General features: G+C 63.7%; 1 protein-coding gene across 9 annotated transcripts; it reads left to right on the plus strand.

The window, feature by feature from the left end:
* Positions 1-26,966, plus strand: ASPSCR1 (ASPSCR1 tether for SLC2A4, UBX domain containing). 9 transcript variants are annotated; one of them, XM_072939877.1, is made up of 18 exons: positions 1-174; positions 1,025-1,080; positions 3,023-3,127; positions 3,662-3,776; positions 5,347-5,447; positions 9,390-9,503; positions 11,356-11,413; positions 12,389-12,462; positions 12,823-13,240; positions 21,080-21,219; positions 21,429-21,510; positions 21,811-21,877; positions 22,494-22,556; positions 23,028-23,080; positions 26,154-26,205; positions 26,456-26,525; positions 26,600-26,784; positions 26,867-26,966. In XM_072939877.1, the coding sequence occupies exons 1-18, from the start codon at positions 73-75 to the stop codon at positions 26,878-26,880; spliced, it is 1,869 nt and encodes a 622-aa protein (XP_072795978.1). In that variant the 5' UTR covers positions 1-72; the 3' UTR covers positions 26,881-26,966. The 9 variants fall into 9 exon arrangements, with proteins under 9 accessions (XP_072795978.1, XP_072795977.1, XP_072795981.1 ...); XM_072939876.1 differs by having other exon boundaries at positions 26,600-26,759; XM_072939880.1 differs by lacking the exon at positions 9,390-9,503.
* The last annotated feature ends 784 nt before the right edge of the window (positions 26,967-27,750 follow it).

A 27,750-nucleotide genomic window follows, 5' to 3' on the forward strand; every position in this document is an offset into this window, starting at 1 on the left:
CGCGTGGCTGTGCGTCCGGCTGTTGCAGATAAAGTTGTTTGACGCCGGGCCGGTGGGTCACGTGAACGGAAGATGGCGGCCCCGGCAGGCGGCGGGGGCTCCGCGGTGTCGGTGCTGGCTCCGAACGGGCGGCGGCACACCGTGAAGGTGACGCCGAGCACCGTGCTGCTGCAGGTGCGGCCGCAGGCGGGCGGCGGGTGCGGACGGGGCGGCGGGGACGCGGCGCGGGCCGCTCCTGCGGTTGCTCCGGGGGCCTGCGGGGCGGGGCCGGGCGGACCTGCGGGGCGGGTCCTGCGGCGGCCAATGAGCGGCCTCCTGGCGCGGCGGGCCCGCCCACTTCCGCGCCGGGCGCGGGGCTCCGGGTCCCTGCGGGGAGGGGGCAGGCGTGCCGCCCCAAGAGGCTGGCGGGGATCGCGCTCCCTGCCACCGCCACCCGATTCCGCGGCCCAGCCTCCAGGGGCGCCCTCCCGCCCGGGGCGCTGTGGCCGGGTGTGCTGAGTCACTCGCTGCACTGCACCCGGCAGCTGGCCTACGTCATTGAAAATGCTCATTGGGCCCAGCTGTGTAGGGGACGGTGCGCACACTAGGTGGGGCGGGGGTGCTGAGCCGATGTAGAATAGCTCAGTGCGTGCAGGGCCCGGAAGGGGGGAGGTCCTGCCTTGGAGGGCTCCCCAGGGCTCAGTGGGGCTGGCTTTCTGAAAGTGGGGAGGGGACCTCCTGGGGTGTGTGGGAAGATAGTTTGTGGCCTTGGGAAGGTGTGGAGGGTCCCGCCGAGCTGGGATGACAAGACAGGTCCATGAGGAGGACCAGCGTGAGCAGGATTTGCAGGGGAGGCGTGTGAAGCTTTTGCGTGGGTAGTCAGTCACGTGGCTTGTACTAGGCTTTGTCCGGCAGAGCCAACCAGCTTTCCAGGAGGCGGACTCTGTGCCTTCAGCTGCTTCAGTGCCACTTGACTGCCCCGCCGCACTGGTGGGGGGAGGTGACCAGGCTAGACCAGTGGCTCATGCCCTCATCTCACCCCCAGGTCCTGGAGGACACGTGCCGGCGGCAGGACTTCAACCCCAACGAATATGACCTGAAGTGAGTGTGCTCTGGGTGGCTACAGGGTCCAAGTCCATCCCCTCCTCCCCCAGGGTCCCGCTGGGGCTTAAACCAACACAAGTTTATTCTCTCACCATCTGGAGCCCAGAAGCCCCCTACGAAGGTGTTGGCAGGGCCACACTCCCTCCAGAGTTCAGGGGCAGGACCATGTCTTGTCCCTTCCAACTTCTGGGGGCCCAGGCCTCCATGGGCTTATGGTCACCTCCTTCCTGTCTCTGCCTCCCTGCTCCCTGTGTATTGTCTTTCTCCTCTTCCGTCCCTTGTAAGGACATTTGTCTTTGGATTTAAGGCCTACCAGATAATTCAGGGTGACCTCACCTCGAGATCCTTTATCAGATTTTCAAAGGCCTTGTTTCCAAATGAAGTCACGTTCGTGAGTCCTGGGGTCTAGGATGTGGATGTATGTTTTTGGGGGCCACCATTCCACCCACTGCCAGTGGGTTTTCGAGCATTAGGTTGTGTAAGTTCCTGGTGGGGCTCTGAGGGCAAGAGGCTGTGGTCACAGAAATGGGAAGAAACTTGCAAACTATAGGTGGTTCTGATGGCCTTACAGCCCCTGGAGTTGTAGTTTAGCAGTATGTCCTTCAAGGTGTGGCTGTCCTCCCAAGGCAGGAGGGCCTACTCTGTTAGGCCCGCCCGTGCTGCCTCTTCTGTGGGGCTCTCCAGAGTGGGGTCCTGAGTGAACGTGCCCTCACGTCATCCAGGATCCCTGCCTTATGGCTAGCCACTGAGAATCCCAGGGCCATGTTGGGCCGTCCCCCTGGGGCCCTGTCACAGAGCCGCACACCCTCTCTGCTTTCCCTGAATCTACCTGAGGCCTCTGCATGGTGTCTGATGGGAGTTAGTCGGAATGTTGAGTCTCTTTCACACACGTATCAGTTTTTCTACTGTCTCCCTTTTATCCGCTGACCGTGTAATTTGTTTAAAAAGCCACGGCCACTGCTGAGGAAGGCAGTTCCTCGCACATGTGTATGTGCGCTTGTGCACGAGACCCCTTCCTGTCGCCTCTAGAGCTTCCCAGCCCACTGCCGTCAGGGTCTCCTTAGGTCTGCTGTTCTGTCTTGCACTCAGCGTTGAAGTTGTTGAAGATGGGTATCAAAGTTGTTCGTTTCCCAGGTCTTCCAGACGCCCCAGGCTTCATGAACTGTTCTGCTCAGAAAACCGGTGTTTGCACAGGCACCTTGGCATTCATGCAGTCCAGTGACCACTTTGTGTGTGTTCAGATCTCACATTCTCTCGCCAGTACTGTAGTTTTTTCCCTCAACTTCAGTAAAAATAGAGCTCAGAGCCTGACTTTTGAGAGGTGTGAATAAGTTCTTTTATTCACTCTCCTGGTGATTCATTCTGGCCACTGTCTGTCTCCTCCAAAGTGGAGGCCACACGGCAGTAGTGTCTTCTGCTGGGGGCGGGAGCTTTTCTCAGACTCAAGTGATGTGAGGGTTAACAGTGGTGGTTCTCGTTCCTGTAGGGTTCCTGGGAGCTAAGGGGGTCGTGAGGAGAGGGCCCAGGGTCAGGCAGGCTCTAGCTGCCTGGCCGCCACCCTCCCTGCCCACGGGCGTGGGTCTGGGTCCGGGTCTCCGAGGCCCCCATGCTCTCCTCTCTTTCCTCTTTCCCAAAGACGTGTCAGACTCCTTGTCTGTCCACAGACGAGATGTGATCTGAGCTGGACATTAGGAGCTGCACATGGTCCCAGCGCTGCCTTTGGTTGGCCAGGGCCACCTGTCGGCACTTCTCATCTAAGTTTCCTGTTCGTGACACGTGCTGACCATGATCCTGGCCTCACTTCCCAGGAGGGCAAGCTGCCAGTAGAGACAGCAGGGGTCTTGAGGTCCCTGGATTCTCCACCCGCCCTCTTCTCCTGGCCTGGGTTATTCCCCTTCCTGACTCACCAGTTCACTTTGCTCCCCCCACTTCCTCCCGGGATACTGTCCCGCCGTGGACCCAGGAGCTCTGTGCGTGAGGATCAGAAGAGGCTGCAGGCCGGTGTGGGCCTCTTCCTCATCCATTGGAAGCTTAAAGCTGCCAGGTCCCCACGCGGCAGCTGATACCTCCGGGACAGGGACACAGAGACTGATGGGCTGCTCCAGGCTGGGAGGCCCTGGCTTTGCGAGTCTCGGCTGCCATGAGGGCCTGGCTCTTCGTAGGGACTTCAGACTGGCTCATTTCATGTGTGGTTCTCTGGCACCTTTGCCATCTGTCACTGGTCTTTGGGGACCAGTTACAGGGAGAGTGATCACCGTGGCTGGACTGCTTCAACCACAGGGCATTGTTCTATTAGGAATTTTCTGGGTCTGTCTTCGGGCTGGTCACTGCTCCCCAGGGTGGAGGAGCAGGCCCTTGGCTTGCCCAGGGGTGACTTGCCCGTGTTCCTTCCATTCTTGCTTGAGCTGTCAGCGCTCACTCTCTTTCCTTCCAGAGACCCTGTGCTGGGGTTGGGGACCTGCTGTTTCTGTGCGCCGGCCCTCACTGCCTGTTTCCTGCTCCTGGCTGGGCTGCATGGGGACTGGACAGGGGCGTGTTCGGGTCTGCAGGCAGCCCAAGGCTCTGGTCTGTTTTTCAGGTTTCAGAGAAATGTGCTTGACCTCTCTCTCCAGTGGAGATTTGCCAACCTGCCTAATAACGCCAAGCTGGAGATGGTGCCCATCTCCCGGAGCCGCGAGGGGCCCGAGACCATGGTAGGTGGCGCTCAGGCAGGGGCCGGCCATACTGCTTCTCCCGGCTCCCTCGTTCAGGCTGGACTGCAGGGTGCTCGGCAGGCCCGGCAGAGGGGCAGGGCATGCCTGCTGCTGGAAGAGCACCCTGCAAGCCAGGCACCCATCCTCAGGGGGAGGTTGCCTTCTATCGGTCAAGCCGGGGCCACTTTTCTGCTTTGAAAACTGATGATTGGAGATGAGATTTTTCATTCCTTATGCTGAATGTTTTTGGAGTGGTGGGGTGATTAATTGTGCTGTGTCTGTCTCACCGCGCTGGCAGCATTCACCATGTGACCTGGTGTCTCTGGTCATAAAACCATCAAGAATCTTAGATCCCGCAGGGCTCTGTGCGGTGTCCAGCACAGCCTCAGTTGTGGGACGGGGAAACAGCTGGCACAGGCCTCTGTGGACAGGTTTTGGCTAGACCGCAGCCCAAGTCTTCCAACTGCAGCCCACTGCCTTCGACCAAATCAGTAACTTTTAGGTCCCAGAGATTCAGTGAGTGACGGTTGGGTCACTGTGGATGGAGACTGTAATCACGTTAGCTGCCCTCTTGTGCCTACATGAGTCCTTTACACGCAAAGCCATGTGTTCTCCCAGCACAGCAGGGAAGTGGTTTTCCTCCCTGTCTAGAGACGAGGAGTCTGGGGCCCGGGGGCAATGTCCGCTCTCCAGAGCGCGCTGGGAGTCAGCGGCGGGGGCTGAGCCTAGTACCCCTCTTTTTCCATGGCAGCTGTGGTTCTCAGCCTTTCATGTAGAAGGAACCCTGACTTCCCTTGGGGATTCCTTGGGGTGTGATTAGGAAACCCCCTCGCACTTTCCCACGAGCAGGTCCTCCTTTGTTTGTTACTGGGATTTCACGTAAATAGTTGTGCCCCTGAAGAAGAGTCCCTGGGCCAGAAAGGCAGGAGTAGCGACAACCTAGAAAGGCAAGCGTTCGACCCGGGGTCAGAGCGGCTGGGCGGGGGCCTGTGGGCGCGGTCATGGGCGAGGCCGTGGCCCGTGGGTGGGGCGGGCGGGCGGGACCATGGCCTGTGGGCGGGGCCGTGGGCTGGGTGGGGCCGTGGCCGGCGGGGTGGGGCCGGCGGGGCGGGCGGGCCAGCCGAGCCGGCCGAGGCCCAGCCCCGTGCTCCAGTTTGCTTGCCCGTGCTGCTCTGCGTGTGTCTCACTAGGCAGAGAGACAGGAGAGCACTTCCCCCCTTTTGGGTTATAGACTCGTGTCTTAATTTAGGGAGACAGTTGTTAAAGATGGACTAGAAAGCAGCGTCGTCATTTGTGAGAAGAATTCAGCGAACACGGCATGTTAGTTGTCTGTCATGTAACGAATTACTCCAAAACTTGGCCCCTTGAGACACAACAGCAAACAGACGTTTGCAGGTTTGGCAGAGCGTGTGCGGAGGAGCGGCACGTACCCTGGTGTTGGCTCCCACGTGCCCGTGAGGCCCCCGGAGCCCCGGAGATGGGGCATGCCCTCCGCCGGCCCCATGAGGATCAGACCCAGCCCAGCGGGACCCGCTGCTCTCCCTAACTGGGTTCCACGTCTCCCCCGCAGGTGCGTATAGCTCTGCAGCTGGATGATGGCTCCAGGTTGCAAGATACTTTCTGTTCAGGCCAGACGCTCTGGGAGCTTCTCAGCCATTTTGCACAGATCAGGTAAGTGTCAGAGGGTAGGTTCCAGGCTCTGCCACCCTCTGTGGCAGGGATGCAGCCACGATCAGCGGGACTGGTCTCGACCACAAGCCCGAGCTGTGCCTGCGCCGGAGGCTGTGCCGCTGGGCTTTGTGGCCCTGGTAAGAGAACTGGTGTGGGGAGACGGGCCGTTGTTCATCAGCTGTAGCAGCAGGTGCTGGTTGCCAGTGGCCTGTCTTTCTTGCTGGGTTTCCTGTGTGACAGCTGGTCATAGTTCTCCTGGACGAGCTTGCCAGCTTCTGTCTGGTGATTAATGGCTTAAACTTTGCTCCTCAGTGTGTCGAAACGGTAGTCTTTCAAGCTTTGGTTTTTCACTGTGGGACGAAAGTGTGTCTGCTTTTAAAGATCTTTGCCAACAGCGTGGAAGGGACCGTGGGAGAGTGTACTGGTTGCTGTGTGGCCGTGGGCAAGTTGCTTGCCCTCTCTGGGCCTCCGAGGGGTGATGTGAAGATGAGATGAGCTAATGTGTCTCAAGTGCTGCTGTCAGGGCCTGGCGCATGGTTTGTCTCTGTGGAAGAGGGGGCTCTGGGCAGGGCCCCCGGTGATGGGGCCTCACTGTAGGAAAGCCTGCTCCGGCCTGGTTGATCTGATCGTGGCGCCCACAGCCAGATTCCTGCTCGCTGGCCCACGCCGCCCGGATGGGCTCCTCTGCCCACCTCGTGTGCTGGTGGCCCCTCTTGCCCAGCTCCTCCTGTGATGAGACCCAGGGGTCCCTCCTTGCTCCTCCGACCCTCGGCCAGCCTCTGCCCTCCCGGCCACTCTCCTGAGAGAGCTCCCCGCCCCCACTAGGGTGACCCCACCCGCTGCCGCCGAGATGAGCACACAGGCCGCCACTTGCCTGTGCTGTCCTTGGCGCCTGCCGCCAGCTGGGCGGTCGGGCTGCTGGTGCCCTCGTTTCAGCCGAGGGATGGGGACCCAGAGGAGCGCGGGCTCCTCGGAGACCGGGGCCCGGGTGCCAGCACTGGCCTTCTTAGCTGTTGTGCTGCCGAGGCGGTGGGGTCTCTGCCTCCGTTTCTCCTGCATTCTTTCGCTTACTCAGCGCGGGCCGGGCTGGGTCTACAGCAGGGAGCTGGGTGCTCGTCCCCCAGAAGTGACAGGCAGGTGTACAGAGCAGTCAGATTTCACAGAGAAGGCAAAACGCCGTGGGGGGGGGAGGTCTTGGAGGAGCCAGATGCACCAGGCGCAGGGAAGGAGCCATCTGGGTCCAGGGGCAGCAAGTGCAAAGGCCTGGGGGCAGCAAGGAGGAGTGGGAGGAACGCTTGGAAGCCAGCGTGTGATTCTTCTCCATCCCAGAAAGCTTCTAAAATGACCTCAGGGGACCGTGCAGAGACACAGCCTGGAAGACGGACAGAGTGAGCACGGAGCTGAGGCAGTGATGGCACAGGACGTGGGGGGGGGCCAGGGCAGGTGCTCGATGAGATGGGGTCCTGGATCCCCTCCCACTCCACGCTGCTGGTGCCAGAGGTGGATCCCTGGGCAGGGTAGGCTCTCTGGACTGGGGTTGCCTGCACGGCTGGGGCTGTGAGCCCTGTCCCGAGAACAGGGGTCAGGTGAGCCTGAGCCCCCCCATGTGGCTCCCGGAGCACCGGCAGCTCCCGATGGTGGGCCTGGGTGGCTCCCCAGGTCCCCACCCAGAAAATGACAGGCAGCTGCACTGCGGCCAGGGCCCCAGGTGTAAACGAGAGCCACAGCCAAGTGTGCCCAGTTGTCTGAGCAAGACGACTACTGTGAGAGGCCAGCACGGACAGCCAGGAAGAGATGGCCACTGTTGGGATGGGTGGTGGCGTTTGGTCCTGTTCTCCCAGGAGGGAGAAGCTGTTGGAACTGGGGCTGGGTGCCGTGGAAAGGGAATGCTCAGTGACAAGAAAGGGTGCTTGGGACGTAAAGGAGAGCCGCAGTGGGAGGTGCAGTGGTCAGCGCCAGCCACCCGTGACGAGGTGCTGCGGAGCTGCTCGTGTGCCCAAGGGTCAGCCGGCCTGGCTGATCTGCAGTGGTGGCAGACGCCTGAGGGCATGTGGGGCCACGAGACGCTTGGACCTGGGGCGCAGGGTCCCTGCCGTCTTGGCTGAGGTGCCTCCTGGGGAGCAGCTGCAGAGCCAAGCGGCCCACCACTCAGAGGCAGGCCGGAGGAGGGGGAGCCGGAAGGCCAGGATGTGGCTCCTGCTGCTGCGTCTCTGGAAGGAGAACAGCGGGGCACAAGAGGAAACGGGAGACGGTAAACAGTCCTGGAACTGAAGGTGTGTGTTTCCAGGGTGACGGCCTCCTGTGCCTGGACCGGTGGGACGCCTCTGGAGCTCGGCCTCGGGCTCCCTGTGGCCCCACCAGCAAGGTGGCCGAGCGGTGCCTTCAGCATGCCGCAGGAAATTGACCTGTTCTAGAATTCTCTGTTTTGCCAGATTACTGAGGGGTGAGGGTGGAACAAAGCCATCTTTGGACTCGGAAGGTCGTGTGTGTACCGTATGTACCCTCCAAGTTAGCTGCTAGGTCTGCTCCGTCGCAGGGCAGCTGGGCGGATCCACCCGGGAGGAGCAGACGTGGGGCACGGGGAGCGGAGGGGGCCCCTTGGGGCAGCAGACGTTGGACGCAGGTGCCTCTGGGGCCCTCTGCTCAGGCTGTTCCCACCAAAATGAGGAGTGGCCCGGGGCAGCAAGGCCGGTGGCTCCTCAGCTGCCCGCACAGGGGAGCCTGGGTCACCGTGCGGTCACGATGGCCGAAGTTCCCCTGGCTCTCAGGCCACTGGCCAGGCGGCCGGGGCCTGCCTCTGGGGAGGGCACCAAGGTGCTGGGAACGCTGGTTCACACGAGCCTCTCAGGACTGGCTGACTTGGTAAGCTGGGCTTAAGATGTAAGGAATAGGACGGGTTGGGGGTGGCGGGGCAGTGGCAGAAGAGCAGGGTGACAACAGGAGGAGGCAGGCCCTGGGGGTGATCATGTGGGGGGGTGTCCTCCACCCTCTCTTCTGCTGTGACTCCATCTTGTCTTCCTGGACACTCCTGCGGCCTTGTTTCCTGTTATGTGTGCTGCCTGCCCACTGATGTCAGGCAGCTGGTCATTTCTCTGCTGTCACTCTAGAGGCGGCATTGCTGGACCTGCAGACCAGGACTTGCCTGGGCGTCATCTCCAGGAGCACGGATCCAGGCCTTTTCTTGGAAGCTGGTGTTTGAAGTAGGGTTCAGATGAGCAAGGGTGGGTGGCGTCTTCGGCCCCCACGTCGTGGCCAGATACCAGATGAGCTGGTGAGGCTGCGCTGCGGCCGAGCAGGAGTGCAGTCAGCCGCCCACCACTGCGGGGCCCTGCCAACGTGGGGCGGCCCCCTGACACCTGGGGACTGGCAGCTCTGGGAAGCCCAAGTCTTGGGGTCCCCACAGTGGGATGGGCGGGAAGCTGGTTTTTCTCACAGGAAGCTTCCAGGAGGAGGTAAGTGTCTGAGAGCTGCTGGTGTGCCGGGCGTGGCCGGGAGCCGTAGTGGGTGAGCACAGGTCCACTCTTGGTCAGGCGGCGGCTCCTTTGCCTGGGGATCAGGGTGGATGGTGCCCAGCTCTGACCCCAGCATCTGGAGCAACTAATTGTCCAGTGTTTGGGCCACGTGGGCCACATGTGCGGACACAGAGGTGATTCAGAGTGTTCTGGCAGCCACAGCAAAGGAAAGTGAAAGCAGGCGCAGTTAATCTCAGGAACACAGTTAACTCAGCCCGGCGTGTCCCAGGTGCCGCTCTCTGTGCACGCGGCCAGCGGGGGAGGAGGTGTTCCATGTTGTTGTTGGTAGGAGCTCTCACACTTGGAGCCGGCCTCCCCCGTGCCGGCTCTGGGCATGCTTCGTGCCCACGTGGGCCGGTACCCGCCGTAGATAACACTGGCCTCGAGTGGGCTGGCCAGTCTCACCTCTGCTTCTTGGGCATCTCTGCAGGGAAGGCTCCTGGTGTCACGGCCCAAGCCCAGGAGGTGGCCTCTCTGCGGGGGTGAAGAACACAGCAGCCGCAGCCCCCGCCCCACCCGGCCCCTGGCCCGGCCACAGGCACAGGTTTGCTGGCCTTAGAGGGAACAAGACCCCACCAATCACCCCCGGCACCGTCTTCCAGGCCAAGTGGCGCCCCGTGGCTCTGCCCGGGCAGGGGTGTGGGAGCAGGTCCAGGGTCCAGGGGTCCCGGGAGCCCTGCTGAGCTCCCTTGGAGACCCGCAGACCTTCAGCAAGACCTACTGGGGGAGGGGCGGCTCTCCTCCCTCACGCCCTGGAACGCCCAGGTCCCTGATCTTGCGCGTGGATGGGAGAGGCTGCTAATCGGCCGAGAAGGTCTGGAAGCGATCGCGGCCACTCCTCCCCTCGGCGTGTTTACAGGCCTCTCCTCAGATCCCACACTCGGGAACCTGATCCCCCTGGAGGAGCCGACATCAAAGCCGCGGCTGTTTGATGTCCAAGGCCTCTGAGGGCGGCAGGCAAGCAGGCCTTCCCGGGCGCTGCCGTGCGTTATCCCTGTTTATGATTTGTGGTCCCCCGTGTCACCATCGGGTGCCCTGGGCAGGGATCTCTGGTGAGGACTCCTGGCCGGAGACCCTGAGAGCAGAGGGGACCCCGCTTGTCCCGTGATGGGCGGTCAGCCCGCTTTCTGAACCCAGGTGTTTGTCTCTGTCGCCCTTGGGAGAAAGGGGACCCCCACGTCTCCCCACCTCCTTCCCCCTCCTGGTCCTGCGACCCTGTTTGCTGGAGCGCACCTCCCTCGCTCCTTCTCTGTATTGGCCTCAGGACAAAGAGCGCGCAGGCCCAGCTGGGGTCGTCTCCCTGGTGCTTCGGAGTCTCGGGTTTTCTTGAGGCCGGGGGTTGCTGGGGCTTGGTGGGCCAGTTCCCCCGCCGTTTGGGTCATGACCTGGCCCTGCCGCGTGTGCAGGGCCACACCTACCATGGCTGCCCTGCGTTGCTCGTTGTCCTGGTTGAGGGCCGGAAGCCTTCCCTGGGGAGCAGCTTCTTGGTAAAGCACAGGCTTGGGGAGAGCGTGGGCCGATCTCCTCCCGGGGCCCCTGCAGCAGGCTCTGGGCTGTGTGTCCTCGCCCAGGGAAACACACAGAAGCAAAAACTGAAAGTGAATGAGAGAGACAGGTGGCGAAAGGAGCTGAGCCCACACGGAGTGTGCGGTCACCAGTGTTTGGAGCGTCCGTGTGCAGTCACAGCCAGCCACTCTCCCCCGTCCTGGCGGGGTGTGTCCGTGTGAGCCCTGGGGCCTGGGGCGTCAATCTGGGCGCCAGTTCTGTAGTTCTGTGTCAGGAGATGTAGGACTCAACTTTACTTGGTTGTCACAGGCCTGCTGCCAGCCATTTAACCATCCTGAGTCAGGGCTCGGCCACGCGGTGCCCCATAACCTCAAGGGCCAGCGCAGGTCGGTGCGCGGTGGGGATGGCTGTCCCGTGGGTGTGGGTGACATTGTGTGCCCGCTCACCCGCATCCTCAAGCCTGTCCACCTGTCCTTCCCGGTGCCCTTCCCTCCCATCTTAAGCTCTGGTTTACAGGGGAGGACGTTGGTGGCGGTGTCCACCCCTCCGCTGCCCCATTTGTCTTGGTGTCACCCCCAAGCCCCCCTCAGAGTCCACATAGTGGGTTCGTGCCAAGTGCTACTGCTGCTTCTCAGGGTCCCTGGGAGGTTTTCATTGCCAACCCCAAGCACAGTTGACAGTGACCCGAGGCTTGTGCCCCTGCTCTGTGTCCTTCTTGTGCTCTGGGCCTGGAGGCAGGTGGGAGACACCCCCAGGCCACTTGCTGACGGCCAGCCATGGGGGCAGTCAGGGCGGGCAGTTTTCCACGGTGACTGGCTGGGTACCGTCCAGAGGGCCCCCGTGCCCCCCGGCAGCAGCCACCTGTGGCGCTTTCTCTTCTGTCCTTGCAGGGAGTGTCTGGAGCAGCCGTGTGAGGCCAGCCCAGTCTGTGTGTACATGAGGGGTGAGGTAGGTGAGCTGCCGGCCCGCCCGCCTGGCCCGCGCCCCGCCGCCCACTCCCTGTCTCCACGCAGGCCCAGCCCCACTTTCCAATTGGAAAATTCACTCCCTCAGACCTGCCTTCAAACCAGCGACAGGGAGACTTGGGCTCTGAAAGCGTGATGTGTTTCATGGAAAAAAGGCACGACGCCGGCTCCACTGGAACCGACCGCGGGCCGCCCGGGCTGCTCCCAAACCTCCCTCAGAGCCCTGTTTGTTTTCTCAGCTTCTCCCAAAGCCCAGGAGTCACAAAAGTGGTTTCATTTTAATAAATATTTGCTTTGCTCTGTGTTTTGATCTTTTTCAAAACGAGTGCGGCGTGGTGCAGGCTTGGCCTGGCACTGAGGCCCTGCTGTCCCCGCCTGCCCGCCCGTGACGGGGACCCTCCTGGCACTTGGTCCCCTGGCTCACAGGGGCTTTTTGTTTTCACCCTGGCCAAGCGCCCTCTCCTGGCCGGGGGTGGCCGCCATCCCCGAGGGCCCCGCGATGTGGACGAGACACGCCCACCTCTTTATCCCAGTTGGAGATTCCTGACCCAGGGCTGAGAAGGGCAGGTATTTTAGGGCTGTGAGTGGGAGGCGTCTGGGGCACGAGCCCTCCCTCCGCTGGAGGAGACAGACCACTGGGCCTCGGGCATCTGGGCCTGGATTGGGGCCATCGTGGTCAGTCCCAGCGCTCAGAGGGCTGGTCCGCGGGCCAGATTTGGCTCACCTGGCCCGAGCTCTGCCTGCCAAGCCCTCACATGGGGTGGGGTGGGGGGACCGATGCGGGCCAGCTGACAAACACGTGGGTGTAGATTAGGGTGCAGGGGCTGGACCCACGCCTTCAGGGGACCCTGCGGTACCCATGACACAGTGCCCGGCTGGAGGCAGGTGGCGCGTGGTGGGCTTGGCAGGCGGAGGGCGCTTAGGGAGGGGTCAGCAGGATGTCCTTCCCTCCCAACAGGTGACTGGCAGGGCTGCCCTGCAGAGCACAACACTGCAGTCGCTGGGCCTCACCGGGGGCAGTGCCATCATCAGGTGGGGGCATCTGAGTCTGGTTTGGTAAAGAGAGCTGGGGTCTCTGAGGACAGGGAATAGCAAACATGGGAACGCCCAGCTGCCCTGCCCAGTGGCTTCTCCCGCCAGCAGCCTGGGAGGCTGGGCGCCGTGGGGCGTGGTGTGTCCGGTCAGGGGTCTGCTGGCTGCAGGGTGGACAGGCCTGCATGGGGGCCCGTATGTGCTCCTGTCCCCAGGAGCGGTGGACGGGATGGGGCCGTGGGGAGTTGAGCATCCACGGGACTGGATTTGGTGTGGCCGTCACCAGAGGGCACAACGCTGGAGTCCGGGGGCAGGGGCTGAGTGTGGAGTTTCTCTTGCTCTCTGGGCCTCCCCCTGCAGGTTTGCCATGAAGCGATGTGACTCTGCTGGCAAGCAGGAGCCTGGGCCCTCCTGGAGCAAAAGCCCGGGAAGCCTGATGCCATCCACAGAGGCCGAGCAGGCCGCCAGCGGCCCTCGGCTTCCTTTGAATTCAGCCGGGCTCAGCCAGGGCGATGTGAGCCATCAGGACGAGACAGCCAGCCTGGGGGCCGGCCTCACAGACGCTCAGACAGAGCAGATCCTGAAGGAGCCCTCACCTGCCCCTTTTGTTCCTTTCTCGGGTGGAGGACAGCGGCTGGGGGGCCCCTCCGGGTCCGCAAGGCCTCTCATGTCATCTTCAGCCAAATTGCCAAAGTCCTTCTCCAGCCCTGCGGGCCCCTCCAAGCCGAAGAAGTCAAGGCCTGGCCAGGAGCCCCAGCCGGAGCCGGAGCCGGAGCCGGTAAGGGCGTGCTGGGCGCCGGGGTCCTTTGTCTGTGGCCTGACCTCCGGCCGGTCAGCCTGGGGTACAGCAGGGTTGCTGGGTGCGTTGTCATCGTCTCTGGGGAGCGCTCTTGGGGTTTTGTTCGGTCTGAGATCAGCTTCGTTGAGTCATCATTTTAGAAATGCAGGTGGGTAGGTTTTGGCAAACCTGTGTGTCCCCATAGCCACGTCACAGCCGGAGAACCTGCCTCCTGGCACTGCCACTTTCTGCCTGGGCTGCTGGCTTTGGCTGGCTTTTGACGTGAAGGAGGTTTGGCTTTGACTGTCCCACACCACGCTTACCCCTGAGCCGGGCATCCCCCCAGCTCCCCCGCTGTCTGCGCCACCAGCCCATGGGCGTGTGGGGCGCTCCCTGAACAGGCGGGAGAGGGCGAGTTTGCTCCCCCTTCACAGGCGTTGTGGGTGGGGCCTTGGGCGTCTCCGGCAGGGACTGGGGCGTGGAAGCGCCTGGCCACCCTGAGCCGCAGCTGGGAGGAGGGCTGCAGCTCTCCCTGAGCTGGGATGAACTGGCCTGGGCCCTGGGCTGCCACTTTGACGTCTTCTCTGTGTGGTTAGCTCTGTTGAGGTATAACTTAACTGTGTAGACACCACCACCAGTTTTGCAGTGTTGGGCAGGTTTTGCCAGCAGCACGTTGTCTTCGATGCTGAGTCTGTCCTTGAGTGCCTCGGGCTCCAGCCGTCCCTGTCCCACCCCCTCCCCCATAGTGATGCCCACCCCTGTCCACTGCTCTGACCGCAACAGACATGAGCGATGGAAGGCGTCCTGCAATTTGGGTCACATTGAACAGGCAGTGACGGGTCAGGGAGTGGCCCCTCGAGCAAGGGCCCCCCCCCAGGTGGGCGACACTTCTGCAGGTGGCTCTTGGCATCGCACCAGTGTCTTCCACCCCTCCATCTGATGGTGCCGGTCTGGTGGGTCAGGCTGCCCTGGCCCGTTGCAGCCCTGTCGGAGCATCTAAGCTAGGGGACAGGCCTGAGCCCCTGTGGGGTGTTTTCCAGCTGGATGCTGGTGCAGGACCTTCTTCAGTAGGGCTGTCACAAGTCATACGACTGAGCTTCCACTGCCTTCTGGGGTCCCTCCATGTGACTGCTCACTGCACAGTGCTCACAGACCCTGCTGCCAGTAGAGGCATGTGGATTCCCCAGCACTGGGCTGCCCACCTCCTGGGCTTGGCCCCTGAGGAGGCTCCGGGGGCTGGAAGGCTGTGGGCTTGTTGCTTCACTGGTTCCAGCAGTGCTTGGCTTCACTTGGAGTCTCTGCAAGTCATGTCAGTTTTGTTTTTTGTCTTGATGCTCTTCCTTCTCTCAAGTGTTTTCTTGTCATGTCGCAGTGGCTGGGCCTCTGGTGTCTGTTGACTGGCAGCCAGTTCAGTGGGCGTCCCTGCTTGACCTTGACCATGACGTTGGAGGCAGTAGTTTACCTGAAGGATGATGTGTGCTGTGGAAAAGCCTTTATCAAGTCAGGAGTTCCTATTCCCACCGTCCTGAGAATTTTTCTTTATTGTAAGCGGGCTATAAAGCTTTATGAGCTGTTTTTCCCACGTCGAGATGACCCCATGTCTTCTTCCTCCTTCAGTTTGTTTGTGTGGTGAGGTCCTGGGTCGGTTTCCCCCATAAAGCCGTCCTTGCCTTCCAGGTATCCGTCCCGTTTCAGTGATGGTGTTAGCAACACTGCTGGTTGTGGTTAACTAACGTTTTAGTTCTGGAGCTCGCCGCCTACATCCTGTCTCCTCTGGGGCCTCCTCCTCACTCTTGCCTCCAGGTCACACCCCTGGGGATGGGGGAGGGTTGGGCACCTGTGCCTGCAGGGCCTAGTTGGGGGGGGGGCTTGGCCGTGGGACAGAGCCTGGATCCCTGCCAAGGGGCAGGCGCCGGGACCACTCCTGTTCCCTGAGCCCCCCTTTGTGTGTTCTTGCTGAATGGACAGGGGAGGGGTGGGGGACCCAGGCAGTCCCCCTGACAGGTGTGCATCCTGGGGAGGTGGCAATGGTAGTGCTCTGGCCCTCTGGGGACCCAGTAGCTTCTACGCTGGTGTATGGACCCCATTAGAAACAGCATGAAGTCCCCTGTCTCACAGCCTGGACCCTGAGATCAGCCATCAGAAGCGAACACTTGTGGTTGGGGCCTGACTCCCACCGGACCTGCTCTCTCTGGAGGCCCCAGGGTTTGGGGGCCAGAAATCTGGTGCCAGGGCTAGCTGTCACTTTCTCCCACCCTGAAGGCTGCAGGTCTCTGTGTCTCTTGGGAACCTGCTGGTGTCTGGGGGGCTGGTGCTGGCCCGGGATGTGGTTGCTGTCCAGGGGCAGTGTCCCAGTGCCTCCCCGAGCACTGACCCCAGGGGCTCCAAGAAGGAGGGGTCCCGGGGACAGTCCGCCTGGCTGCCAGCAGTGCGTGTCTTTGATCTGGGAGCCCCAGCAGCTGGTTGATTGTGGAGCGTCCCCCGCCCGCCTGCCTCACGCCTCCTGTCACTGACAGCCGCACACCCGGGGGCCCGGCCAGCCACATGGTGTCTGCTTTGTGTCCCCTTAAGTCCTGGGGGAGGGGAGAAGGGAACAAAACAGAACTTTTGGGGGAACTTCAAAGGTACACTTTAGTAATCAAAAAGAGTTTCCAAGTTCCCCATTAATGTTTTGCCTGTGTGTGGTTTTGGATTTGAATAGAGAGTCAGAAGAGACAGGATAAAATGCAGGCAGGTCCTCGGCTGAGGCCCGGGATGGTTTACAGACCCGGGCGGCTACCGCCTTTGATCTCAGAACGTTAATTATTAGAAGGTAGTTTTACTGGCCGTCAGAGCCGGGTGCGGGGAGAGGCTGGGCTGCCCAGCGGCCCCTGGCCTGTCCTTTGAAGTCCTCCCGCTGGCCCCGGAGGCCGCCCCGCAGCCCTTTGTGCTGCCGGTGTGATCCCAGCAGGCGTCCCCCCACGCAGCTGGCACAGGGGTCTGTGATCAAAGGCCCCGACCCCCTGGGCAAGGCGGGCGCTGACAGCGGTCCCCCCCCTTCACCTTCCAGGGGGTGGTCTCGTCTGCTGGAGACGCGGCCCCAGGGTCTCGCCCGGCACTTTGCACCCTGCCTCAGGCAGGTGTCAGCCTTGCCTCCTGCTCCCTGCTTTACTTACAGGCAGGTTTAGAACACGGGGCTGGGAGGAGCCTGGCCAGAGCCTGGGGTGCCTGTCTGTGACGTGCCCCTCAAGGGCACCCCCGCTTCCCCCCATGTGTGGCCCCAGGTCACAGTGCGGGCCTGGCCCTGCCCTGTGGGTGGATGCCCCCTGGGTGCCGGTGGCGGCCCAGGGGCCCAACTGTCCTGAGAAGAACAGTGTTGGCTTCAATTGGAATGCCCGCCGAGGTTTGCTGGCAGACGGGTCCTTGGCTTTGAAGGTCCCGGCCAAGTCTTGAGGCAGTTTTTAAAGCCCGGTGACAGGCAGGTTCCCCTCCAGCTGTCTCTGTCCTGCCGGGTCTCAGTCACGATGACTCGGGGAGAGATGGGTGTCGAGCCTGCGAGCCACAGTGGACGGTGGGCACCCGGGCCCCCCTGGTTTGCATTACCCGGTCCAGATCAGCGCACAGAGCTCCCTGTTGGGATTGCTCCTGGCCCTTTGGTCCACGGTGTGCGTCCACCCCCTGCGGCTCACGGACCTGAGTGCCCAGTTTCCCTGGGCTCCCTGGGGGCAGCTGCCAGGTGTGCGGGTGAGGAGAGCCTCCCCCATCGTGCCCCGTGTCTGCTCCTTCAGTCCTTTGGGGGTTTGTGGACCTTGTGCCCGGACACGTGCACCCGGCCACACCAGGCGCCTGGGAGCAGCCCCGCTTCAGACGGTACCCGCGTGCCACCCTGGCCCAGCCTTTCCAGCTCCGGAAAGCTCTCCCCTCGTTTCTTCTGCTCGAGGAGGGGCGGGCCCGGGGGTGGACGCCAGCCCAGGGCGGGCGGGCCAGGCGCTCGGGTTCAGGGTGCAGGGCTGTCCGGTCAGTCAGCCTCGTGCTGGCTCGGCGCTCCTTCCAGAGGGCGGCTGGCTCTGGGAGTGACAGAGGTTTGGCCCGCGTCCCTGGAGTAGTGATTCATTTAAGCTCCAAGCCTCAAGGGAAAAGGCTTCATGTTCCCTGTTACCAAAAACCATTGTCAGAGGAGAGTCTGGGCTGAGAGGGAGGCCTGTGGGCCGGCGGGAGGAAGACAAGCGCCCTCACGAGGAAGCTGGAAGATCTGGGGTTGAGGTCACCTCCACATATTTTTCACATTTTTTCTCCGTGTGTCATCATGTCCTGGAAAATTACCGTCAAGAAGATGAAACCGCAGCAGCAGGGAGGCCGCTTCTGACATGAGGGGACCCCGTGTGCCCAAGCGGGTCGCCGCTGGAGCACGTCCTCTGGCTGTCCCCTCCGGGCCTGGCCCTGCCCATGCCTGGGGCCACACTGACCTCCGTAGGGCAGAGGGCAGGCAGTGCGTCACACCTCCCTCCCCGGGGTCTCCCTTGAAGGGTCTTCCTGGTGCGGCGGGGCTCCTCTGAGGCATCAGTCACCAGGTCCCCACATCTCAGCGGCCCTGGGCCTCTGGACACCCCCCGCAGAGGGTGCCCCTGTCCCTCCCAAGCGCCCTCTGGGCCCCTCGTGGGTGTCAGCCCAGCAGTCTGACCCATCCCACTCTGTCTGGTTTTCTGGGTATCCTCTTCTCCGTAAGACCCTCGCGGGAAGCTGGCACCTGGGAATCTTTGCCAGGGTTGTGTGCTTGCGGGAAAGAGAGCCCCTGCCAGGCTTTTCGCCAGAGGGGTCCGGTCCCTTGTGGCCCCCCCTCGGAGCCTGCAGACCAGCCCCTCCTCCCTGCAGGATGGCGTCCAGGCCTGTTCCCCCTCGTTGGACACGGTCACTTAGATGCCACTCCGTGGGCTGAGACCCTGGCTCCGGCTGCATCCTCACTATTCTGCCCCTTCTCTCGCGGATAGCAGCATCTGGGCCACTGAGGGAGGGACGACTCCTCTGACTTTGCTGGGGTAAAGGATTGGGCGGGAAGACGCAGCTGGAGCTGTGTCTCTGGAATAGACAGCGCTCAGGAGCCCAGCCTTGAGCCAGTGAGGAGGGAAGCCCATGCGTTTGCTGGAATGTCCCAGGCCTGGTGATGTCGAGTTCTTGGTGGGGGCGCGTCCTCCACGGGGCTCCCTGGACACCTCTGGAAGAGCAGACCTGGAGATGCGGGCTATGAAGGCCAGCCGCTCCGCAAGCGTCCCTGGGCACCAGCTGGGACATTCCTCTTGGAGCCCCGTCCTGGGCCCCGGGACTGGCCGCGGCCAGCGCACAGGAGCCCGCGCCCCGTGGTGAGGGTGGTGGTGGTGAGAGAACAGACGTGAATGACTGTTGCCGCCACATGGGTGTTTCTTTCTTAGTGACGTGTCATCCTAGACGTCTGTTCTCCGTTGACAAGCATCTCTGTAAACCCACCTAGGATGGGAGCCATGCGTGATAACTGCCCGCGACCGGGGGAAGCGGGTGAGGCAATAGCGAATGGGGGCCAGGTGGCTGGCCAGGCGTCGGAAGTGAGCGGGGCCTGGGCTCGGCCTCCCCCGGCACAGCGTCTGCCCCACTCGCCCCACGCAGAGCTGCAGGCCCACCCCTCTTGTCTCTGCAGGGAAACGTCTCTGTTACGCGGGCCACGTGGAGGCGTGTAAAGCCCCGTGGCTTCTCCCTTTGACAGCTGGGTGACCGTCCTACCTGCCCAGCCACAGATGGCCATCTGTTCTTGTGGGACAGGGTCTGCCCAGGGCTGGACATGGTGGCAGCTCTAGGACTTGGGTGGTCTGGGCCCTGGTGGGCAGCAGAGGCTGCTCGGAACCCCGGCTTCTCTGCCCAGAAGCGGGGAGGCCCCTGGGGTGCAGAGCGGTGCAGGTGAGTGTGTGAGACTGCTTCTCAAGGCAGCCCCTTCAGCTCCGGGCTCCTCTGGAGCAGAGCAGCGGCCTGGAGGAGGGGTGGGATCGAGGTTGGAGCCAACACAGAGAGAGATTTTTGTCAGTTTATTTTCTGATGGGAAGTCAGTGGTCCCTGAGCAGCTTGAAGCTAATGGCTGTTGTCACCTGCATCCCTGTGCTGGAAGGGGCCTCGGGGAGCGGGCCGTGGGCTGGGGGTTGTGGGCAGTGCTAGCGGCCTGCAGTCCCCACGGTCACCACGGGCTGTGCACTGGCAGCACCGGGATGGCGCGGAGGCCGGAGTGGCCTTCTCCTCTCAGGGACAGGCTTCACTGGCCGTGTCTGGATGGTCAGCCTCAGCTCCGTGCCCTGGAGCGCATGTCACCTGAGTGCTGGGTTCTCCAGGGGGCTTGTGTGTCCGGGACTGCCAGGGTGGGATGGGGACAGGGCGGCCCCAGAGCCCGCGCCTTGGCCTGTGGGCTTTGTGCCCCAGGGCCCGGGGCCTGGCACTCGTGGGCATGGCAGTGCCCTGCTCGGCACACCCGCGTCCGCCCTCGTCCTCCCCGAGGAGCCCAAGCGAGCACTCAGCCCCTCTGGAATGCAGGCGCCGTGGCTGTGGGGGGCAGCCTGGCGCCTGGCATCTTGTTATAAAAAGCTCTGGTGTGGACTGCCTGCGGGCTGCAGGAGGATTGTGGCTCTGAGGGGGCAGCCCCCAAGGGCCTCTGTCAGCCACCTTCGGGCCCCGCTGCGCGGGCCTCAGCCACCCCTTCCTGGCCACCCTGCCCCAGTGCCCTGAGATCAGAGGGGTGTCCTGGCGAGCGCCCGCCTCCCTCCATCGTGAGGTGTGGCGCAGCTGGTGGCCTGGATGGTGTGGCTGGGGGAGTGGCCCCGGGGACACCTGGCAGGTGCACTGGGGGAGTGAGCTCCTGACTGCCGGGCAGCTTTTGCCCTCGACCAGCATGGGAGCCCTTTAGAACAGGTGGGGCTGCGGCCAGGCTGAGGAAAGGATGGTCAGAGAAGCCTGCTGAGCCGTCCCTGGGTGTCGAGAGGCGGGAGGCGGGATTTTCTTGCCGAGGCCGGGACGGGGCAGTGAGCAGAAGGCACCATGGCCTCACCCCAGAAGGCTCATGGACATTTTGTGGAGGGAGGACTGCCAGCCCTGCTGGACGCCTTGATCAGGCCTGGTCTCCCCGTGGTCGCGCGGGAGACACTCGCTGCAATTAGCCCCCCAGAGGCCCTGCAGGCCTGGCAAGCCTGCCTTGTAATTTCCATCCCCATTGCTGCCAATTAGGAGGGACGCCGTCCCTTCCTGTGTCCCCAGGGTGGTCAGAGGGTGGGGCCAGCCTGCTCCCCCAGGGAGGGGGTGGGTCAGCCTCGCCATGGGGCCAGCGGCTAGCAGGGTTCTGCCAAACCTCTAATTTGGGGGCTGTTGCTTCCCCGCCCCTCCCATGGAGCCCCTGACGTGGCCTTGACCAGGGTGCTGCTCCCCAAGTTTGTCCCCTGCTTTGGGGGACCCTGATAGCGGGCAGCCCCCGGGGGCTCATGGGGGCCTCCCTCAGAGACAGGAAGTGAGCAGAGGTGCTGCCAAGGGAGGCTGGCCCTGCTGAGCTGCCGCCCACCCACTGCCCAATACCCCAGCCATGAGGGTGTCACGAGGTACCTGCTGGCCCAGTCTAGCCGAGACCCCAGGACCACATGCCTTGCTGGTGGGTGAGGATCTCAGCATTGGTGTGGCTGAGCGGGCAGGCTCGGTGATCCCACATCCCACCCTGGAGACCTGGCCCTGGCCCTGGGCCCATAGATGGGGCCAGCCGTGGCCTGGGCTCAGCCTGGGTCTGCATCAGCACCCCAGTCCCGTGGAGTAAGGGCCTGGGCCCGTCCTGGGCACCTGTGTCAGCCGAGCCCTCCGCCTGCCCAGCCAGTGGACCGAGACCCCGTGGTGTGCCACCCCGACCTGGAAGTGCTGCTCCAGGCCTGGCCCTCAGAGCTGCCTGACGAGTTCTTCGAGGTGACCGTGGACGACGTCAGGAGACGCTTGGCCCAGCTCAAGAGCGAGCGGTGGGTGCGCCTTGGCCCCCTCTGGAGGCTCCCTGCTGCCCAAGTCTGGGTCCCCAACACCCATGCCCTGGCAGCTCTGTGGAGGGGCGGAGCCCGGGCAGGGGCTCCCACCCGGCCTTGCGTGCTGGAACAGCTCTCGAAGTCCACCTGGTGTGGGGCCTCCGCTGTGCCCGCACAGGCCTGGGCCTTCACCCCGCCCCTCCCCTCAGGAAGCGCCTGGAAGAAGCCCCCTTGGTGACCAGGGCCTTCCGGGAGGCTCAGATGAAGGAGAAGCTGCAGCGCTACCCCAAGGTACGCGGGGCGCGGGTCTGCATGTGGCTCTGCTCCCGCTGCCCGAGCGCTTCTGGCCGCGGTCCCCTGCCTCAGCCGAGGACTGCACGCTCACGGTTCCTGAAGAACAGTCAGCCCCACCTTAAGTTGAAAAACATGGGTTCTTGGCTTGTCTTCATGTGCAGCTCGTGGCCGGGGCGTCGGGGCAGCCGAGCTGAGGGGGCGGCTGGCCCAGTGTGCGTTGGGAGGCCCCTCGTGGTGGGCCCACCTGTGCAGCCGGGCTCTGGCTGGCCTGCTGACAAGCCACCTGTCCCGGCCCAGGTGGTCCTGAGGGTCCTGTTTCCTGACCGCCACGTTCTGCAGGGCTGCTTCCGCCCCAGTGAGACCGGTGAGCGCCCGGGAGGGTGGGGACCCTGTGAGCCCCTCCCGGCTCCTTCCTTCTGGGCTGTGGGACTGTGGCTGCTCGGCCGTCGGGCTCTGGGGCTGGCTGCTTTCAGGTCCCTGTTGTCTCTGTGGGGTAGCCAGCAGGCACAGGCCGGCTGGGCGGCGACCGTGGGCCTGTGCCTCCGTGAACCCGCCTGCCTGGGGCGTGGGTGGGAGGGGGCCCAGAGAGGGTGGGCCCACGGCTCCCCACACCCAGCAGTGGTTTCTTGGCCTGGCGCGGCAGCGATGCCACCGTTCTGAGCGGGGTACCTGGTGACCTGGACCCAAGGCTGCAGGGGCGGCAGGCAGGCCCTCGAGGTCCCTGGGGGGGGCTTCCTGGGGCAGAGCTCAGGCTCTGGTGGTGGGCAGGGCGAGAGGCAAAGGGAGGGATGTCCCGCTGGCCTGGCTGCTGGGGGCGCCGGGCGGGAACATGCTTGGATTCAGCCTGAGGGGGCATTAGGTTCTATACCTCCAGGGTCAGACTGCTGGGCCTGTAGGGGGTGGGGGTCTGCACAGAGGGGCCTGGCCCTGGAGCTGGCCTGAATTTGGGGTCCCCACTCACTCCGTGCTTCCTCCTTCAGTGGGGGACTTGCGGGACTTCGTGAGGAGCCACCTGGGTGACCCCGAGCTGCCGTTCCACCTGTGTGAGCGTGTCTCTGGGCCCTCCTGCTCAGCAGCCCCCGCCCCTCCCAGCCCAGGCTCGAAGCAGCCTTTCCCAAGAAGCGGCGTCACCGGGCACACGGGTCCCATGCTGGGGACCCAGGGTCGGGGAGGGAGGTTGGCCTCTCTGCCCCCTGCGTCCTGCCCAGACCCTCTCTCCCACTCTCCCGCGGTGGGTGTCTGGGTGGTGAGGGGTCACGCCACAGGACTGCACGGGGACAGTGCGAGCAGGGGTCCCCCGCAGGTGGGTCTGCCCCAGGCCCTCTCCCTAGCCTGTCGCTGGGTTTTTGCTGCCGCAGACAGTTGGACAGGGTGCTGTGGGCTGATGGGGCTCTTCAGAAACCCCTCCCCTGAGGCCATGGCTCCCAGGCCTCCTCACTCTCAGATCTGTCTTCCTTGGGGGCGGGGGCGGGGGGCTTCCTGACACAGACAACTGTCCACCTGTCTGTCCGTAGTCATTGCTCCTCCGAAAACCATCCTGGACGACCACATGCTGACCTTGTTTCAGGTACTGGCCGCCTGCTGGGCTGGGGGCGCTGCTGGGGCTGATGCTTGAGGGGCAGCCGCCCAGGAGTGGGAGAAGGCTCTTTAGAGGGGGCACTGCAGGGAGCAGGGCACCTCTCAAGTCGGTTTTGGGGTGGTTTGGGGGCTTTCCAGCCTTCTCTGCTATTCCTGTCCCGGCAAGGATGGGCCTGCCTGGCTGGCTGCCGGCACCCGCAGCCAGGACTGCCTCTGGGGTCTGGGTGAGAAGGGACTGGCACATGGGGCGGCCAGGGGAGCTCCTGAAGGGTCAAGGGTCAGAGGCCTCACTGCAGGTTGCCGGCTGCCCAGGAGGGCCCTGGTATGCCAGCTGCTGGGCAGGTTTGGCTCCAGGCTGGAGGGGACGCTGCCAGGCCTGCTGCCCTGCCCCGCCTTTCCTCCCGGACCCGCAGCCTCTGTGGGGAATGCCAAGCCGGCCCTCCCCACTGGCTGGAGGCCCCGAGTGCTCCGGGGTGCGGAGCGTTGATCCGGTGCCCTGCTGGGCTGCTGTCCAGAGCTGAAGGAATGTGCTGTCCCTTCACCCCGGGAGAGCAGCCGGGGCCTCCCCAGCCCTCTGGCCTAATGGTTTCCTCTTCAGAGTCTCTTCAGATATTTTAATTAGTAACAGAGGCTGGTCTTTGTTAAGTGACCGGTGGCCCTGCAGAGGTTGAGTTGGGGCGAGGGGGTCTGCTTCCCCAGGGCAGCCACCATAATGGGGGGTGGGGCCAGACCAGCAGAGAGGCTGGAAGCCCACCAAGGAAAGGAGTCTAGGTCGGCGGGGGCAAGGTGCCCCCCCCACCCCTGTTCCCCCTCCCAGCCCCCTTCTGCAGTGCCCAGGAGCCCCAGAGGCACTGGGCCTCTTTCCTCTGTCCCCACCCGCCTGCCTCGCTCTCCCTCGCTGGCCAGCCTGTTGATAAACATTGAATTTGGAAGATGCTTTGGGATGGAGGGGACCAGTGTTCAGGCCCCGCTCCGATTAGGAACCCTGGGGTGCTGCCTGTCCCGCCCACTCGGCCTGATTCCTGGTGACACTCTGCCCCCTGCTACCAGCAGCCGTCTCCTTTCATCCGTCAGCTCGCTCTGGAGCCGGGGGCCCTCTGCGCAGGGTGGTGTCCCTGCCTGCCTGTGATCAGAGAGCTGGCAGGGCCCAGGGAAGGAAGCCTTCCTCCCTCCCGCGGGTGAGCAGGCGCGGCGCGGAAGCCGCCTGCTTTCATGTCCCTGGCAGGGCTGCTCTCTGGCTGCTGGCTGCCCCGGGTCCAGTCCTGCACTCCAGAAAGTGACAGCTCATGGTGGGTGTGGGGGACAGCAGCCCAGCTGCCCTTTTTGGCCGCTTGATTGGAAGAGTAACCATTTGCTGGGCGAGGCGGAGGGTGAGGCCGAGGACAGGAGGCCGCCATCTGTGGATGCAGAGGTCCCCAGTGCCCATGTCCAGCCTCCTTCCCAAGCCTGAGCCCCCTTGGTGCTGGTGCTGCCGCAAGCATTAAGGGCCTCACTTCACCCACTGCCTGGCCCAGGGCCCCAGCATCACCCTTAGCGGTCCACCGCAACCTGTGGCGGCCTCGTCAGCCTGAGCAGAGGGGTAGACCTTCCTTCCTGGTAATCATGGTGGTCTTCTGTGCTGTTTACCCCCTTTGTTTTCTGTTGGGAATCCCGAGACGCAAGCTGGTGGGCAGGGGGCTTCCGGCAGGTGCTGAGGGGGAACAGGGAGTCTGGGTTCAAGAGGAGCTGCCCAGAGGAGCCCTTCAAGGCTTCAGGCTCTGTGGCCCTGAGACAGCCCTGCTGGCTGGGTCTGGGTGAGGTCCTGTGAAATGGGGATGTGGCACCATGAGGGTGGCCCCATTGCCTGGTGGGTTGGCTGAGCCAGGGTCTGGCCTCGCTGGCCACCCGGGGAAATCTGGGCCTTTGTCCTCCCTGTGCCCCTTCCTGCTCCCCAGCCACTGCCCTGCTGCAGTGCCTCCAGGGCTTGAGGGCAGCCCCTGCCCCAGACTTGGATCCTGAGCATCACAGTGGGGCCTTCAGAATATTCACTGGTCTTGGAAGCTTCCTCTTGTTGATGCCCCGGCCTGACTCCAAGCGCTGGGAGCTGAGGGCACAGAGGACGTAGTCGGCTGACAGTGGCAGCCCTTCTGCAGAGGACTGGGGCTCGCAGCCACGGCCTTCCTCGGGTGCAGGGGCAGGATCAGAGGCAGGTTACGACCCTGGGGGCTCTGGGGTCCTCCCTGCAGTCCTGAGTCTGCACCACAGTCCTGCCCCTGGCCTGGGAGGCCTCCAGGGAGTCAGGGGTCATGTGATGTGTCCTTGTCCCACACCTGTACAGGTGCCACCACTCCCACGGGTGGGATCTCAGGAGGGGCGCTGTTCCCAGGCCCCCAGAAAGGGTGTGGGGACCCAGCGCAGGGAGGAGCTTCAGCTGGCTGACACTGGCTCTTCCTCACCAGGCAAGACCTGGTGCCGAGTCAGGGAACCCACATGTGGGCTCTTGAGTCTAGGGGGTGGATCAGGCTGGCATCTCTTGGCCTGGGACTCCAAGAGCCCCCACTGCCCCATGCCAGGGCCAGTTGAGGGTCCCCCCAGGGCGCTCCTGTCCCTATGGAGGCCCCCCTCTGCCTGCCACCCTCTCTGTTCTTTGGGCCACGCAGGTGAGGTGGGGGGCAGCGGAGGAGTTCTGTGAGTGTCTGCATTGTCTCTGATCTCTGACCTCTTGCTTCCTGCTGAGGCTGGGGGCTTCCAGGCCTAGTTCCCGCGTTCAGAGTATTAACTTCACCCCGGAAAGCGGGCAGGAAGGAGGAGCGGGAGTTAAAATGCCAGAGCACACAGACCACGAGTGCTTCCTGTTCAGTAGGGGCTGGCCCCAGCAGGTCCCTGCGGTCCAGTGCCACCGCCTGGATCGCACAGTGGTTGGTGCCCGAGAAGGAACAGGCGAAGCTGGGCCGCGGGCTGTTCGGTGGGAAGGGCCTGGCGGGTGCAGCGCCCACGAGGCCACCCGTGGAGCGGGTGCAGCCCTCTCCACCACCCGCCCGCTGTGCCCGCCTGGTCCCTGAGCCCCTCTGCGCCCCCCGCAGGCTAACCTCTTTCCTGCTGCCCTCGTGCACTTCGGACCCGAGGAGCCGACAGGTGGGTGGGGGCCCCTTGCTCTGCCCACCGCCGCCGGCCAGCCCTGGGTTGCACGTTGCAGCTCGTCAGATGCCCCAGAGCAGCGGCCTTTAGGTCTGGGAGGGAGACCTCTGGCCCCGGATACCCCCGTACCCTACTCCCTGGGGGCTTCAGGGTGGGACAGTCACCTGTCCTGGCCATGCCCCCTCCTGGAGCCGAGCCGCAGGGAGGTGAGTAGGGCCAGCTCCTCAGTGGCCTGAGCCTTCTGCAGGCACCTACCTGGAACCCAGGCTGCTGGAACACACCATCTCCCCGTCTGCAGCTGACGCGCTGGTGGCCAGGTGAGTGCCCAGAGGAGTGGGGAGAACCCACTGCCGCAGTCCCCGCCATCCTATGCCAGCATCTTTGCCCTCAGGTGCATGTCCAGGACAGCCGGGACCCCACCACCGCCGCCACCGCCGCCAGCCTCCGACCCTGTGCCCTCGGAGTCAGAGCCGACTGCTGAGGAAGGGGCCGTGGAGCCCCCCGAGCCCGGCCCCCGGATGGCCCAGTCTGCAAGGAGGGGTCTGGGCAAGGTGCCCAAGTGGCTAAAGCTGCCAGGTCCCGTGGGGGCAGCTGGGCGGGGAGAGGCTGCTGGGCGGGAGCCTGGAGCCCGAGGTCACCCTGTGCGTTTGCACTGCAGCCGGCAAGAGGTGAGCGCCGCCGGCCCAGAGGTGCCCAGTCTGCCGGCCACAGGACCCCTGCCCACCCTGAGCGGGAATAAAGTCGCGAGCTTCTCTCGAGACCCTCCTGTCGTCCTTCCCTGGAGAGGGCTCTTTCGTCCTCCGCCCTGCTCCCACCTCCCAGCCACGGGCCTCCAGCCAACCCTGGGGCTGGATGGGCCACATCCTGGCCGGGCTGGGCCCTGGGCCTCCTCGCTGGGGCCTTGGTCTCTTAATGGGCACAGGTGTTCTCCCTGAACCTTAGTTTTTACCTGACGTCATTAATTACGCACTGAGAACTCAGGAGAAGGACCTCCAGGCACGGCCTGCCTTGGCTGTGCCGCAGGCGGCAGGAGCCAGGAGGCTGCAGCCCCCACCCAGCAGGGCGGGGCTGGCCTGGGGTTTCCCGGTGCCCCGCCCGCCCCACATCTGAGTGCACTTCAAAGTGTCCGTGGGGCACGGGCTCTGGCACTGGTCGCCAGCCTCTCCCCTCAGGTCTAATTACTTCCACATGCACCCAGAGCTTTGAAGCCCCAAGACTCCCTGCCGGGAGCGGGGAGAGGAAGGTGGGGGGCAGAGGCGGGGAAGGGGTGCAGGGGAAGCCAGCAGGACTAAATTAGGGAGGGAGGGCTTGCCCCGCCAACCATGCCATCTTTGGGTGGGGACATGGCTCCTCAGGTGCCCGTGGCTGCAGGGAAGCCATTGTCCCTCCCCAGTAAACCAGGTCCTCTGACTCCGGGGTCGCTGGGCCCAGGACCCTCTGGGTCCTCCTGGGCTCCAAGGAATCCAAGACTTTCAGAATTCACGGGAGGTGGATGCTGTGGCCTGCAGGTGGCCTGGCCAAGCAGGAGGAGGTCCCAGAGGG

The sequence above is a fragment of the Vicugna pacos genome, chromosome 16 (assembly GCF_048564905.1).
Source record: "Vicugna pacos chromosome 16, VicPac4, whole genome shotgun sequence".
Lineage (NCBI taxonomy): Eukaryota > Metazoa > Chordata > Mammalia > Artiodactyla > Camelidae > Vicugna > Vicugna pacos.